The 15,423-nt window shown below is 42.0% G+C and overlaps 1 protein-coding gene across 1 annotated transcript in view; it reads right to left on the bottom strand.

The window, feature by feature from the left end:
- numbl (NUMB like endocytic adaptor protein) overlaps window positions 1-15,423 on the bottom strand; it is a gene marked incomplete in the record, with an annotated part of 65,283 nt that overhangs the window by 21,138 nt on the left and 28,722 nt on the right. Inside the window, 2 exon segments of the mRNA XM_037678075.1 lie at window positions 7,647-7,721; window positions 13,727-13,801. Coding sequence (XP_037534003.1) covers window positions 7,647-7,721; window positions 13,727-13,801 — 150 coding nt within the window.

Genomic DNA, 15,423 nt, shown 5'->3' with positions numbered 1-15,423 from the left:
TCCCAAGCTTTAATCAGCATGTGACGATTCCGACACGTGGAGACAAGACGCTGGACCGTGTTTACATGAACGTAAAAGATGCATACAAAGCCGAACCCCGCCCCCACCTAGGACTGTCAGACCACATCTCAATCTTCCTGGCTCCTGCTTACATGCCCCCGCTGAGACGCTCCAGACCGTTACAAAAGAAAGTTAAATGCTGGATCCAGGACAGTGGCCCCATACTGAGAGATTGTTTTGATCGAACAGACTGGCAGGTTTTCAGAGAAGCTGCTGAAAATGGAGGTTCGCTTGATCTTGACCAATACACATCCTCAGTTCTGGGTTACATTAGTACATGTACTGACACCGTCTCCACTATCAGAAATGTTAAAAGCTACCCAAACAGAAAACCTTGGCTGAATGCAGAGGTGCGTACCCTGCTGGAAGCCAGGAACACTGCCTTCAGGTCTGGAAGCTCAGAGGAGCTGAGTAGGACAAGAAAAGAGCTGGTTGCTGGTATTAAGAGGGCCAAGGGCACATATGCACAGAGGATCGAGGGTCAATTCATCTCACAAGACCCTTGGAGCATGTGGAGGGGCATTAAGTGCATAACAGATTATAAAGGAAGGAGTGAACAATGCCCCAAAGACCCATCTCTGCCTGATGCCCTCAACAAGTTCTATGCACGCTTTGAAGACCCGAACAGACCACCCAGCACCAGACTCACCTCACCACCGGACGAAGAGCATCTCAGCGTGACCTCAGCAGAAGTAAGGAGTACCTTCAGGAGGATTAATCCGCACAAGGCAACTGGCCCAGACAACATCCCTGGAAAAGTGTTGAAGGAATGTGCTGATCAGCTCTGTGAGGTGCTGGCAGACATCTTTAACACCTCACTTACCCTGGAGACAGTTCCCACCTGCCTGAAGACTGCCACCATCATCCCTGTCCCAAAAAGCTCTACAGTGACTGGTCTGAATGACTATCGGCCAGTGGCCCTCACCCCGATAGTAGCTAAATGCTTTGAAAAACTGGTCATGACTCGCATCAAAACAACCATCAACATCAACGAGGACCCTCATCAGTATGCATACCGTGAGAACCGATCAACAGAGGATGCAATCTCCTCTGTGGTCCACACTGCGCTCAACCACCTGGAGCAGAAAAACTCTTACGTCCGTATGCTCTTTGTGGACTTCACATCCGCCTTCAACACCATGATCCCCCAAACCCTGATGGACAAACTATCCACACTAGGACTAAGCCCCTCCATCTGCAACTGGGTACTAGACTTCTTAACAAACAGACCACAGTTAGTGAGGATCCACAACCTCTCCTCCTCCACCATAACCCTCAGCACTGGCTCTCCTCAGGGATGTGTGTTGAGCCCCTTCCTGTTTACTCTGCTCACGTATGATTGTGCAGCTACCCATCCAGGCTGTCACATTGTAAAGTTTGCAGATGATACAGCGGTGGTGGGATGCATCACAAACAATGAGGAGTCCAGCTACAGGCAAGAGGTGGAACACCTGGAGAGCTGGTGCAGAGAGAATAACCTTCACATCAATGTGAAGAAGACAAAGGAGATGATTGTGGACTTCAGAAGGAACAAAAACACCTACACCCCCCTGAACATAAGAGGATCTGCGGTGGAAGTGGTCTCCAGCTACAAGTACTTGGGTGTACACATGAATGACAACCTCAGCTGGAGCAACAACACGACCAGCCTGATCAAGAAAGCTCATCAGAGACTCTACTTCCTCAGACGGCTGAGGCGAGCTGGTCTGGGAAGCTCAGTCCTCACCTCCTTCTACAGGTGTGCAGTGGAGAGCATCCTGTGCTCCAGCATCAATGTGTGGCATGGAGGCTGCACAGCTGCAGAAAGAAAAGCTTTGCAGAGAGTGGTGAAGGCTGCACAGAAATCTGTTGGAATCAGCCTCCCCACCATCACAGACATCTACACCTCCAGATGCAGGAAGAGGGCCACCTGCATCATGAAGGACCCCACTCACCCAGCACACACACTTTTTGCCCCACTCCCCTCAGGAAGGAGGTTAAGGAGCATTAAGTGTAGAACCACTAGACTGAGGAACAGCTTCTACCCTGAGGCTGTTAGACTCATGAATCTCTAACTAGAATAATCCCTGTGAAAAACCATATCATGTTGCTGCTGATCTGTTTCATGTTGCTGATGATCTGTTTCAATGTTGATGTGTTCATGCGTGCACATCTGCTCACAGACTCATGTTCATGTTTGTGCTGATGTTCAATGTTTTTATGTTATGAGTGCTTAGTGTATATTTAGTTGATGTTTTTCTTAGTTCATATCTTAGATGTTATTACTGTTTTTCTAATACATTTTATTGTTGGATGTAACTGGGACCCTGTGTACATAATTTCGCTCCACCACATGTACCACATGAGGTGCGAATGACAATAAAGAAACTCTGACTATATATATATATATATATATTTTTTTTTTAAATGTCTCTTGATTATGTTTACTTGGTGTATTTTATGTAAAAAACACCCCAAACATTTTTTTTCAACTGTCATCATTATGCGTACGGTAGAGGGTTAATGTTCATGGTATCCTCTGTATCTAATGACCTTCACTCACTATGTTTTTCTGACTGTTGGGATACTCCAGCAACTGTCTGATAACAGGATGACTCCGCCAATGATGCCAACCCTTCTGCTCTCTGGTAACAGGTCTAGATGTGCCAGCTCCTTTAAAATTAAATCATTAACTTAAATCAAACCATTATATATGGGTGCTGTGAGTGCATTTGGCACGCTGCTTTAAAATCTCATTTAATCCCATAATGACCTCCCCCCCACCCCCCATCCCAACACATTTACTTATCCACTTATGACAGAGAAGACACTAACTACCAACTAATGTCCCTGACCCTCTTTTAATCTCTGGGATGACTCCACTGCTTATCCTTCCTCCTATAAAAGGGTTATTTAGCTGGTCCTACAGATGAAACTGAGCGGGCCCCCGGTCGTTCTCTGTGTATATTAAGGGGCCCCCGGCTCACTGCTTTGACTCGCACTTGAAAACAGAAAGAGAGGGAAAACAAGAGGCGAGAGGCTACAGGGTTCACACACTCATCCACACACTTCCTTCCTCTCTTTCAGAGCTGGAGAGAACACAGAGAGGGGACGATGAGGCAGAGAAGGAGGACGGGATGGAGGGATGTGAGGAGAAGGAGGTGGAAAAATCAAGTCTATTCAATATGGGCCAATTAGTGACTCAAAGGGAATGCTGGTACCAAGGTGAAAGGCTGAGCAGAGGGCATTGTGTGAGTCTGGGTTTCTTGCTGCTGTAAACACATAAAACTGTAGTAATTGTTGTTCTATGCATTAATATTCTGGTGTTGTGTACGTAATCATTGTGGGAGTGTCAGTCTACATACTCGTATCAGTGAAAGGAAGAAAACAGCACTGCGGCACAGTTTGTCACTGATGCAGAAACATCTCTCTAACTCAAACAAGCTGCTGAACCAGACAAATAAGTTACAGTTTTCTTTCTAGTGATGATGTGCGGAGAAAACCCTGTAAAACTGCTGTGGTCCACATGCATTAATCAACCATTTACAGAGTGGGAACAGGTCTGAATGAGTCGTAGATGGCTGCAGAAAGATGAAGAGGCTCAGTAGAAGAGGCATCAATAAGGAATAAGTTAAATCCACATTCAACAAATATTATTTATTAGATGTTGTCTTTATGTATTCGCCCTGCAGAGGGATTAGCCTCCATCTAACAAGGACTGAATCAGTTTTCATTTTTTGTGTTGGGGTCTCCACCCTCTCCTGAGAATAATGTGTAACTGCAAAATATCTCAACGATTTATTGTTTCATCTGTATGATTATTACTGATAAGCCGTGCTGAATATTTTATTTAAAGCAACAATAAACAAACAATAAAGTGCACCTGAAACCTACGCTGCAACAGGAGTGAAAGCAAAGAGTTGAAATACAATAAATCTGTAGTTTGGTGGGAATTTTCTGTGAGTGGATCACTGTGAGCTACACGTTACATGACTGTCATCTTCTGGTTAGTGTATCTATAGTTGTAGATACTTATAATGCAGTGATAAAGTACATCCTAAAAAACATTGGGTTTACAAATGCTTATTGTGTTTACAAGGTAGTAACTTAGTCTGAAATGTTTAATATAACAACTCTAGATTAAATATATAGGTGAACAGATTTGGCTCACTATTTATCAAGAAACTGGTCAGTTTTGTCTCTTTGTCACCCTTAACTTATGCATAATAAGAAGTTATTAATGATTGATAAAGTGTTTATAGAGGAATTAATAACATATCTATTAACTATTTATTAACCATCTATAAGGGGAGCCTTATTATAAAGTGGTACCTTTACAAGTGTATCTGTAAGAGTCTTACAAATGGACTGTCCTGACCAACTGCTCCTCAAAGACGTCCCTGTTGTTTGCGCACACAACAGCCGGCTTCTGGAAATAAAAGTAACGGTAGTTGAAGCAAAATGACACCATTGGTGTCCAAGTGCTTTTGCTCAAACACACCTAGAAATGGGCCTGTCACGATAACAAATTTTGCTGGGCGATTAATTGTCTCAGAAATTATTGTGATAAACGATAAAATTGTTTCATATTTGACAATAATTAGTATTATTTAAGAAAAATTGTTTGTTAGATTGTTTTGCATGTAGTATATTTTTTTGACCACCGCATGGCAGTATAAGACTGTTTGAACCAAAGGATGGATAGTGAGGGAGCGAGCAGCGTGTCTCTTTAAGAAAAATGGGAAGGAGGCCCCTTGACGTGACATCGGCTGTCTCTTTTTCCTTTAGTCGGTTCTCAAAATGGCGGACGCTCAGTGTGGTTTGAGCTCTTTAGCATAACATTTTTCACACAAAACTGTTAATAAAAAAACAGTAAACAAGTTCTCAGCTTCTTTTTGCAGAGAAAAACAAATTTTTAGATGAAGGCACGGGTTTCAACCGTGAATTTTGGAGCTTTGACAAGACAGAGGTTTTTTTCCCGAGGTTGGCCTGTTAGCTTAGCTCGTAGCTTAGCTTCTCAGCTTAGCTGCTTTTAACGATCCAAAAACGTGATTTTGGATCGTTAAAATAGATTTTAAAGAGAAAAGAGAAAGGGCGGGGTCAGTGAAGAACACCAGAGTTGAGCCTTTTGTCATCCAGTGTCTTCAGTAGAAAGAGAGAGACACGAAGAAATGAAAAAGCCGATAAATGAATATGAGATCGATAATTTTAATTCATTATGCGATTAACTGATTTATTGTTATTGTGACAGGCATATCTACAAACTTATGACCATGTATACAATACTTTGTGTATAGGCCTGTGAGAAAAAGTTTGACAAGTGGTGAGTACCTTTGTGTTCTTGGCTATAAACTGTGTAGTTGCTGCTGCATAATTAATGCTTTGTTGGAGCATATGTAGAATAAGAGTACCAGTTGTGTACTGTCAGGTCACATTGTGTACTGATATACGTACAAAACCAACATTTTCTACTTGGCATGCGTTCATCAAATATGAACTTAGAAGACGTTCTAAGATTTTACTCAAGAGCTCTCAACCCATGAGCGACCATGGCAGCTGTCTCCATGATCCTCCATCTGCCTGCACGGACCGAACTCTACGGAATAGTTCGGTTCCACGGGGAACTTTGAATGTTCTGTGTCTGCCGGACCCAGTTCTGGAGGGCAGTCATCGTCCGCTGCCGTGGTCGTTATTATCATCATGCTGCTAACGGGACCATGTGCCAACAGTAACAGTGTTTTTATAACACTGTTTTTATTTTAATTGCATTGTTTGTTGTATGTTGTCTGTCTAAAACAGGTCTCTCCTGAAAATGAGTCCTCGTGACTCAATGAGACGACCTGTATGAATAAAAGTTACATTTAAAAAATATAAAAGTTTAATTTGCAAGTTGCTTTTGTGGTTTGGTTTAGACTTTACTTAAATACAAGGGGGGGAAATGAGTAAAGCAACAAAGAGCATAGGTAAGTAGGAGAAGACCCAGAGGATGGTGGGTGAGACCATGGTCAGGTGCTGACAGAAAACTACATGATGTTCCCTCAGGCTCACAGAAGAACTGAAACACCGACTGCAGTGTGAAAAAGGTTTCTCACCCTTCAGAAACTAAACAAGAGGATATCATACTCTCATATATGTCACAAAACTTATTTTTTACACCCAAATTCTTCACATTTTGAAATACAACACTGTGGCAGTCCTATAAAATTAGATTTTGTTTAACACAGAAGTCAGTTTCCCACCACATGCAACATGTTTAGAAGCTTCTGAAGAACACTAGAGCTAATCTGGCATGAGACAGATCAGGTTTATACTGACAAGGTAAAAGGAGGACGGTGATTCCATAAATCAAAGAGTGGGATTAGGGGGTTGGAAAAGTGAGGTCACATGAGTGGTGTCAAAACAAAAAGAGTAAAGGGGAAGAAGGTCTATTTTCTGTGAGCTTTGTGTCTCTCTTCTGTTCTCGGCTGTTTTTCATTCTGCTCAGTGTTCAACAGAGCCACAGCTTTCTGCACTCACTGCAGGAGGCCTCCAGTGGTGCCGGACACCCTGAAGTGCACGTGTGTCTGTTGTTACTTGATCTTCGTTGCTGCACTAAGCAGCATTAGCAAAGATGACTCACATGCATAGACACTGATAATATCAGGCATTTTAATTTTCTTATGACCATTTAACCTTTACTTTATGCATTTATCTCTAAAGAGGCTATTACCTGCAGCTGCAGGTAAAATACCTTTGTGTGCACTCGATATGTCTACAAAAGAAAAATGTATCCTTTTTGTCCTCCATTGCAGAGCAAAGACAGGGAATCAGAAATACCCTCCATCCATCCATCACTGCTGTAAGCACAATACCTTGAAAAATAGGTGTGGTACCAGCTTGCATACTGGTGTGTGATCACATTTAGTCAAAAAAAGTTCCTGTTGACAATTGCGTTGCCCTGTCAAAAACCAAGATGGCTGCTGCCTTATGTGTCTGTCTGTCCTGTGAGCTGGTTAACTTGGAAAAAAAAAAAGAAGCAATGTGTCAACTTCTGTTTTGTTGTGTGGCTGCATGTAGGTGCATGAAATGTCTCAATCAAAAATTGGGCTGCCACATCAAAATTCAAGATGGCCACCACCAAATACATATGAAAACCGGCCACTCCTATAATTTGAGGAAACTATGCTTTGTAGTTTTTATGTTTCTTAAAGTTCAGTTGCCTCAAATTATTGGGGTTACCGAAGATTAACCTGTGGTGGTGAAGGTCACCACTGGCCACCCCCTAGCTCTACCAGTGCTCCTGGTGGGGGGTAAAATTGCTCCCTCCACTCAACAGGATCTGTCACTCTGAGCTGCCTTGGACAAGAAAATAAAAAAACCTCTCTCTGTTCTTCTCCACAGTGTAACTTCTACACACTTGAATATCTTGCATCAAAAACATTAAGGTTTACATGCTCTGTTCAATTCCAGTCCAGAAAAACACTCATCTCCAAAACTACAAACATCCAGTATTCAAATCCCTCAGCTACGGGGGACATCAGCGTACCACTTGCTCTCCTTGTCATCAAGTGATAAGGTGCAAGTAAGAGAGGGGAGAGCAGAACAGAGTTGCAAATAAGACTTCTCACCTTGGTTTTGTCATCTACAACCCTGAGTCCATCTGCTGAAACCCACAACACGGCTTTTACCGTCTTTTTGCCGCTCTGCAAAGAAAAGAGAGGAGAGAGGAAATCCTTTTAAGCTTCGTATGAAGGTTTCAATAATACAGTAAAGTAGAGCATTTTAATACTTCGGCATTTATCTACTGGATGTCAACAACAGTTATTTTTATTAAATATTTCAGACAGTATTTTATAAACCTTTGCACCACTGTCAGCTCTGCAGTTCATAGTTATTCCAACAGAAATATGATATATTCCAGTCGGAAGTGCCTCAGGCTGAAGAAATAAATCTGTTGCCACTATTTGTGGTCGCAAATAACCACAAAAACCTACGATAAAACTAAGATGGACTTACTGGTGATGTAAAATAACAATTGCTATAAAATCTTTGAGACTGAAGTTGTTTCAACCGTTAACATCTTTAAATTACTGTATTTTCCGCCGTACCCGTCGCACCACCCTATAAGTCGCATCAGTCCAAATATATCTAATAAAGTGGAAAAATCCATAAATATGTCGCTTCGCCGTATGATTCACATCTATTATGCTTCACCGCTGACGCGTCACGCTTGTTACTCGTCACCACTGACAACACGGAAATGTGGGTCGGTGTTGTGCCAAAAATCCATTGGTTGTCAAATGGCGGCCATGGGAGCGTGCATGGGAGGACTTCAACAAGAATTTAACAAGATTAACACTTAAAAACAATTATTTGTTTGCTCGACATTATAGTAAAGTTGTGTCTCAGGTTAACTTTTACTTAACAAACGCACTCTGACGGTCAAATCAGCTGCATTTTCAAAAGATGATATGCGGAAACATGAACACGCAGAGGGAGGAGTTGCTGTGCATTTCTTCGAAATTTAACAAAATAAGCACCTAAAAATAAGTATTCGTTTGCTCAACATTAGGCAAAGGTGTGTCTCAGTTGAACTTTTACTTAATAAATGCAAGTCATTGGTCAAATCGGCTGCATTTCTCTGGGGCAGCGCAGCAAAATTAAGCTGATTTGACGGTTGCTCCAGGCAGACGACGATGGCGATCTATGGCAAGCTGATTGTGTCATTAATAGCCACTTTTACTTATTCCATGATACAACAGCATGCCATACTTGAGTGCCATCTAGCAGCTGAAAATGGTATTCAATTTTTTTCAGTCAGAATTAATGAAAACAGTCATATCGCAGCCAAAAACTGGTTTATAAATATGGGAAAAAAATCCATAAATACATAGTTTTGGTATATAAGTTGCAGGGCATGCAAATTATGCAAAAAAAACCCTGTGAATTATAGGGTGAAAAATATGGTAGTTAACTTATTGTCTAGGTTTTCAGGTTTCTGTAAAACAAAGTCCATCGCACAATGTTTCTGGTGTTTTTCAAACAGATGTGTGATCAACAAGCTTCTACACAAAGAAACATTTTAAATCGACTTCCACTGCTGATGTGAAATGGGATTACACCTTTAAAGCAGGTGAGTTAAGATCAGACAGGATGTAGAAGTAAAGTGTTGCACACCAGGCAGCATTGACAAGACTCACCAGAGGCCGCCATAAAAACACACAGCGTGAGTGTGAGTGTGGGGGTGTGGGGCTGCAGGCCGGGTGTGCATAGTTTGAGTTAAAGAGGTACACAGGAAACTGGAGCGAAGCAGCAAACGGTGAGGAGATAAGGAGCCCAAACCTCCACATGCACAGTTTGAAAAGACGAGAAGTGAGGGGAAGAATGTGAGAATGACAGAAACAAAAAGTGCAGAGCAGGAGCTGAGAATGGAACGATAACAACGAAAAGGTCCACTGGGACCAGAAAAACAGGCACACACATTTAAAACTGAGGCAGCAGTAAATGCGTGAAACATTTCTCAAATGTGTTAAATTGACTCAGCTGAGCTTTCTGAGAGCTGAGGTTTGTTTTCTGTTAGGGGTCGTGAGGAGGTACAGAATGGAGGGAGGTCAGTGGAAGCAAACAACAGGACCACGTACAGTACATTACACGCCCATCGACAAACTATCACACAGCAATCTGAAACAATGGCCTGGACCAGCAGAGACCTTGTATAACCTTTGATCTTGTGACCTTGACCTTGGAGCTGAGGTGATGAAAAGATTACGTGGCATGCAGTCTAGCGGTGTATGAAGTTTTGTTGAATTATCTTGAGCGAATCAGATGTTGTGGCACGGACAAGCAAAAACCGCGCATAACAGTTGGCCTTGATTTGTGACCTTTAAGTTCAAGTTCAAGAATATTTATTATCCCCAAGGGCCAATTTGTTTCACAGTCAGTAGAGATATAAAGCCTCCATACTAGACAAGACATGGAGACGTTAAAATAACGGAACATGAAATCATCACTGTTTGTTGAGAAGCCTGATGTAACTGAGTCCCTGAGGCTCAATGGGATTAACGTGTATAAATAAAGGTTGAATGAATGAATGATCGCTACAGGGATGAAAGAGTTTTTCAGTCTGTTCGTTCTACATCTGGGCAGCAGATATCTGCATCCAGATGGAAGCAACCTGAACTCATCATGGAGTGGTGATCAGGATCTGCCAGAATCAGCCAGGCCTTGTTCACTGACCTCACCTCGTGTAGGTCAGTGAGGTTCTGTAGAGCTGTACCAGCAGTTTTACTGCACATCCCGACAATCCCCGAGAGTTTGTTCCTGTTCTTACATGTCAAAAGTCCAAACTAACAGATGAAGGTGAAAGTTAAAGAGACTCAATAAAACATTATCATAATGACCTCACCTCATAAATCATCTCACCTTGACCTCAGAGCTGGGGGATGAAAAGATTACGCAACTTGTGGTACAAATGTGTATCAATTTTCATTCAATTATCTTGGACCTTGGAGCTGAGGTGATGATAAGTGACACTCTGGTGATGATGCATGTGTATGAAGCTTCTTTAAATTGTCTTGAGCGGATCAGAATTAATGGGCAGGATCAGAAAAGGTTTACAAACATATAGATGGACACTGTAGCACAATACGTCTGCCTTCGATGGGCATATAAAAACAATTGCAAGATACCATACAAATATAAAGTGTTTTTGTTTCCCTTGTATTGCTCTTTCCTATAATATATAATATATAATATTCCTATGATATAGAGGATTTCTTTGGTCTGAGAAAGACGACAGAAAACAACACGTGCTTCTCAGGATTCCAGGATCTTGAACTGAGTGACTTAAACTCTTGATGTGTGCACGACGCCGCCCCTCTGCATGTTTCACCGCTTAACGCTTGCTGTCCTGTGTCACTCTGTTCACACGCTCCCTAAGTCCAGCATCCCCCAGCTGGGGGGTGGGGGGGGTCAACTGTGTGTGTCTCAGTGTGTGTTCTACTGTCACACAGTTCACTTTCTGTTTTTCCATTGTAACAATACACAGAAAGACCACTTATAAACAGGTAAATAAATAGGGATGAAGGCCCACTGGGGTGGGTGGAGGTTGTCGTGGTGGTGGTGGTGGTGGGGGGGGGGGGGTGTCAACTGGTTTGGCTAAACTCTCAGAAGGTCCTTTTACTTGATAAAAAAAAAAGTGTTCCTCATGGAACATATCGACCTCCTTATATAACTTTATTTAATTTATTCTTTTGCAGTAAACTAGTTATTGATTACGAGCTACCTCAGTATGAAATAAAAACATTACATTTAAATAACTTTTTGAATTTATTTAAGGGCCTTTACTTTTGAAAACTCCACATTTCGGTTCAGTTAAAAGTTGAATATTCTGCATTTTATGGTGATATTTGGGGGGATTTTTAAGTACCCTAAAAATGATTTGTTGACCATTTGAATTGAAGTTTTGGGATGACCCTCCAGCTCCCCCCCCCCCCCCCGACACTCCAGAGCTGCTGACCTAAAATGGTCCAGTTCTTATGAGATGGTCTGTGGCTCGGCATGGAGGCGTTTTCTTTAAATCATTTTTATTTTAAAAGTTACTCTTGCACAACTCCAGTGTCTTTCATATTTTACGTTTCCTGACTCAGATGACCACCAAGCTGCAGCAGTCCAGTCTGTCACTGGAGAGTGTGTGTGTGTGTGTGTGTGGGGGGGGGGGGGGCATAACTATACATTTTCTGACTATACAGTTTTATTTTCCTGAGTCCTGAATTTTGTTTGGTTTGCATTTTAATTTCTCAACATTTTGGGAATGGAGGAAACTCCATCCATCCATTATCTTTTACCCTCTTCTTCCATTTTGCGTCACGGGGGTCACCAGTGCCCATGTCCAGCAATCACTGTGCAAGGGGCGGGGGACACCCTGGACAGGTCGCAAGTCCATCACAGGGACACAAAGAGACAAACAACCATTCACTCTCTCACTCACACCTAGGGACAATTTAGAGTTACCAATCAGTCTAACATGCATGTTTTTGGTCTGTGGGAGGAAACCGGAGTACCCGGAGAAAACCCATGCATGCACGGAGAGAACATGCAAACTCCACCCAGAAAGGCCCTCGGACCGGGATTTGAACCGGGGGCCTGCTTGCTGAGAGGCAGTAGCTCTATCAACTGCACCACCGTGCTGCTCAGGATAAAAACAATTAAACATAAAAACTAGTTTCTCTAAATAAGGACAGCAGGTCTGAGATGAGCAAAATAAAACATTTTTGTGCAGAAAGCCAATTTCCTCCAACCAGAAAGCAATTGTGTGTTATATATTCTCTACAGATTTCAATTTATAAAAAAAAAAAAAAACGTAGCCAATTTTTTATTATTTTTGGGGGGTTTGCTAGAGTTTTCAATTCAACAAGAACTCCTGGGAAGTTTTACGGTCTGGTTATGCTTCACAAGGTTTTAAGAAATTGGATCTCGCTGATGTGATTTGAGACAATCTTTTTCACATGTCCTATTTATACTCCAAGAGAAACTGCGGGGAGTAGTCCTGATGAGTCCTCTCACTGCAGCGCACGTCACACTCACTCAGAATCAACACAGACAGCACGGTTTTCAGAATGGATGTTTATTCAGATGATAGAGGAGTTAGAAAAAGAAGATCTGGTATTTCTGTTGTCAACGCAGAAGAAACGGTATTTTGTGAATTTGACACAAACAAACCGCCCCCGGTGCAGTGAGTCGTGCTGTTGCCTCAGCGAGAAGGTTGTCAGATTGAATCTTGGCCGGGGACTCTTCTGAGTGAGAGAGTGAATGGTGGTTTGTCTCGTTTGTCTCTATGTGTCCCTGTGATGGACTGGAGACCTGTCCAGGGTGTCCCCCACCTCTCGTACCTGGATATGAGCACCAGTGACGCCTGCGACTCAGAAAAAAAGATGCAGGTAAAGATAATGAATGGATGGATGGGAGACCACCACCCTTAAAAGCAGATGATGCAGATCTCTCTATGCTGCCCTGCTCTGTCGGCCATCACAGCCTGTGTCCCCGTGCAAACACCTTCATGCACAGAAATGGTCCACTCTCCTTCAACAAGTTATTTTATCATTTTACAAGTTTTATTTGACTTGCTTTATCATTTGTGCTGGAACCGTTTTAGTTGTTTTTTCTCACAGCCTCAGCCAGCAGCTCCTCAGAAGACACTGCTTTCAGAGATGAGCTCCAGCAGCTTCTTTTCATAAACACACACACCCATGAAGTTCTGACCAACCACACCAGGATATGTTCATCAAATCCCCTTCTACCTCTTCTGACTGGGGGCAAAGCACAAAACGGGGTCTGCGATTAGAAAAACACACTATTTTCCTCAACAAGACTCAAGCTCATATTTCTCATAGACTATAAACCAGCCTTTAGCTTTACAGGAGCTCGTGACACGGGGGTCTCGTTACTTAGTTTTTCGCTTTGGGGTGCCACGCGCCAGGATTATCAGCGATGCTTTCCCCTTTGAAAACTTTGTGGAGGTGCACCTGTCACAGCCCAGTGACAAGAAGAAGCAGAGCTATCTGTGGAAAGTTTTAAAGTATTATCAGTGTGTTCCTCTGGCCGACGCTGCTGGATGAGTTTGGTGCATCTGGCTGTGCAATGAGTTCTTGTAAAGTCGATCGGTCGGTGCTGCAGCAGAAAATGTGTGTGTGTGTGTGTGTGTACTTACAACTTTCAGCTTTTTCACTGCCTCCTCACATACGTGCATCCCTCTGGACTCCTCCACCTCTACCAACCCCAGATACTGCAACAGAAAGAGAGCAGAGGTATTAATAGACACGCCTAAGCAGGCTCGAACTTTTATTGAACAAAACCCTTCATCAAAGCGCAGCCTTAGCTGAGCTACGTCAGAACAAAACACAGAGCTCGTCAGTATTTCAGTAAGTGTGAAGAAGCTGAGACCAGCGGAGGACATGCTGGACGTACAGCTGCGTGTTGGAAGTGATAATGAGGACAGGATGAGAGGAGGTTCGAAGACATTTATAGCCTCAGATCCTCCTTTGTTGTGTCTCCAGCACTCCTCTCTGTGGTGTCCACCGAGACACAATTAAAGTTTTTGTAGCTCTGCTGGAGTCAGAAGCCGAGGGAAGCAGAAAGAGAAAAATGAGGCTCCATTCTGAATTTAAGTGTAAGCTGTAGTAAATATGCATACGGTATTTTAAATAGTACTCATTTTGAGTTTTACATATGTTACGAGGGAACATTATTACGATATAAAATGGGACAAAATTTGCTACCAACAAATACTGTATGTCTGCAGAAGTAGATTTATGGGTTTGTTTTTTTGGTTTTTTTAAATAAAGTTAATTCTGATCAAATTAATTGTTTGGGTCATGATAAAATCGACAGCATGGTATAATTGTAGCTACTATAAAATTATTTTACACAAGACAATACAAAATAGTGAATATTTTTAAAGCTTTGTGTCTAGTATCTGATCAAGTGTATATATATTATAATATATTTATAGTATATACAATAATACAATATATTTCAAATTTCTCTTCTTGTCCTCAGTGACGAGGCTGAAGAACGACTAGAAACAAGATTTTACTAAACATTGTGATCCTGAAACTCAGGGATGAACCATAATGGATTTTTGGCTGATATCCGATATGCCAATATGTTTAAACTTGTTTTTTCATTCAACCTTTATTTATACAGGTTGATCCCACTGAGTCTCGAGGACTCATTTACAAGAGAGACCTGAAGAAGAGAGACCTTCAAACAAGCAGGGTGGATCTCATTTCATCTGGATCTCAATCATCTCAGTTTTGCAGCTGGAAGAGGATAACCCAAATTAGTTAGGTAAGAGGTCCACAGAAGATATATATAAATATATATGATAATGGTTATTATTATTTTTTAATTATTTAAACTTTGGGCCATCCTACACAAGCTGAAACAATCAAACGTAATCATGTAAATGCATCGCTGCTTAACGTTATTTTAAAACCAACCACATAGACATGAGCTCTGTTTACACTTGAACAGACACTGGAGATGTTTGAAAATATCCACTGGTGAAAGTTTCACGTTTTCTAGGTAATTCCTAGGTTTAGATGAGACAAAAAAATGGGGGTTAAATTCACTGTAGTTGTGGCGCCGTTGTTTTTGTACTTCAACAACACCTGCATGTTTTAGAGCATGAAAGCAATTGTTTCAAAGATGTATGTTTGCTTGGACCAAGGTGCAATGGCGGAGACAGTGGGTAGCCAACGGTGGCCTTTCACATCACAGATTAATTTTGGGACACCCCAGGGGTCACCTTAATAATTTGAGGAAAACTAGAAAGTATAGTTTGCTCAAAAGATTTGGGTAGCTCATATACATATATATATAAAACACGACATCTTTGAAACAATT

The sequence above is a fragment of the Nematolebias whitei genome, chromosome 6 (assembly GCF_014905685.2).
Source record: "Nematolebias whitei isolate Nwh7 chromosome 6, NemWhi1, whole genome shotgun sequence".
Taxonomy (NCBI): Eukaryota; Metazoa; Chordata; class Actinopteri; order Cyprinodontiformes; family Rivulidae; genus Nematolebias; species Nematolebias whitei.
This window is presented reverse-complemented; position numbering and strand designations above follow the sequence as displayed.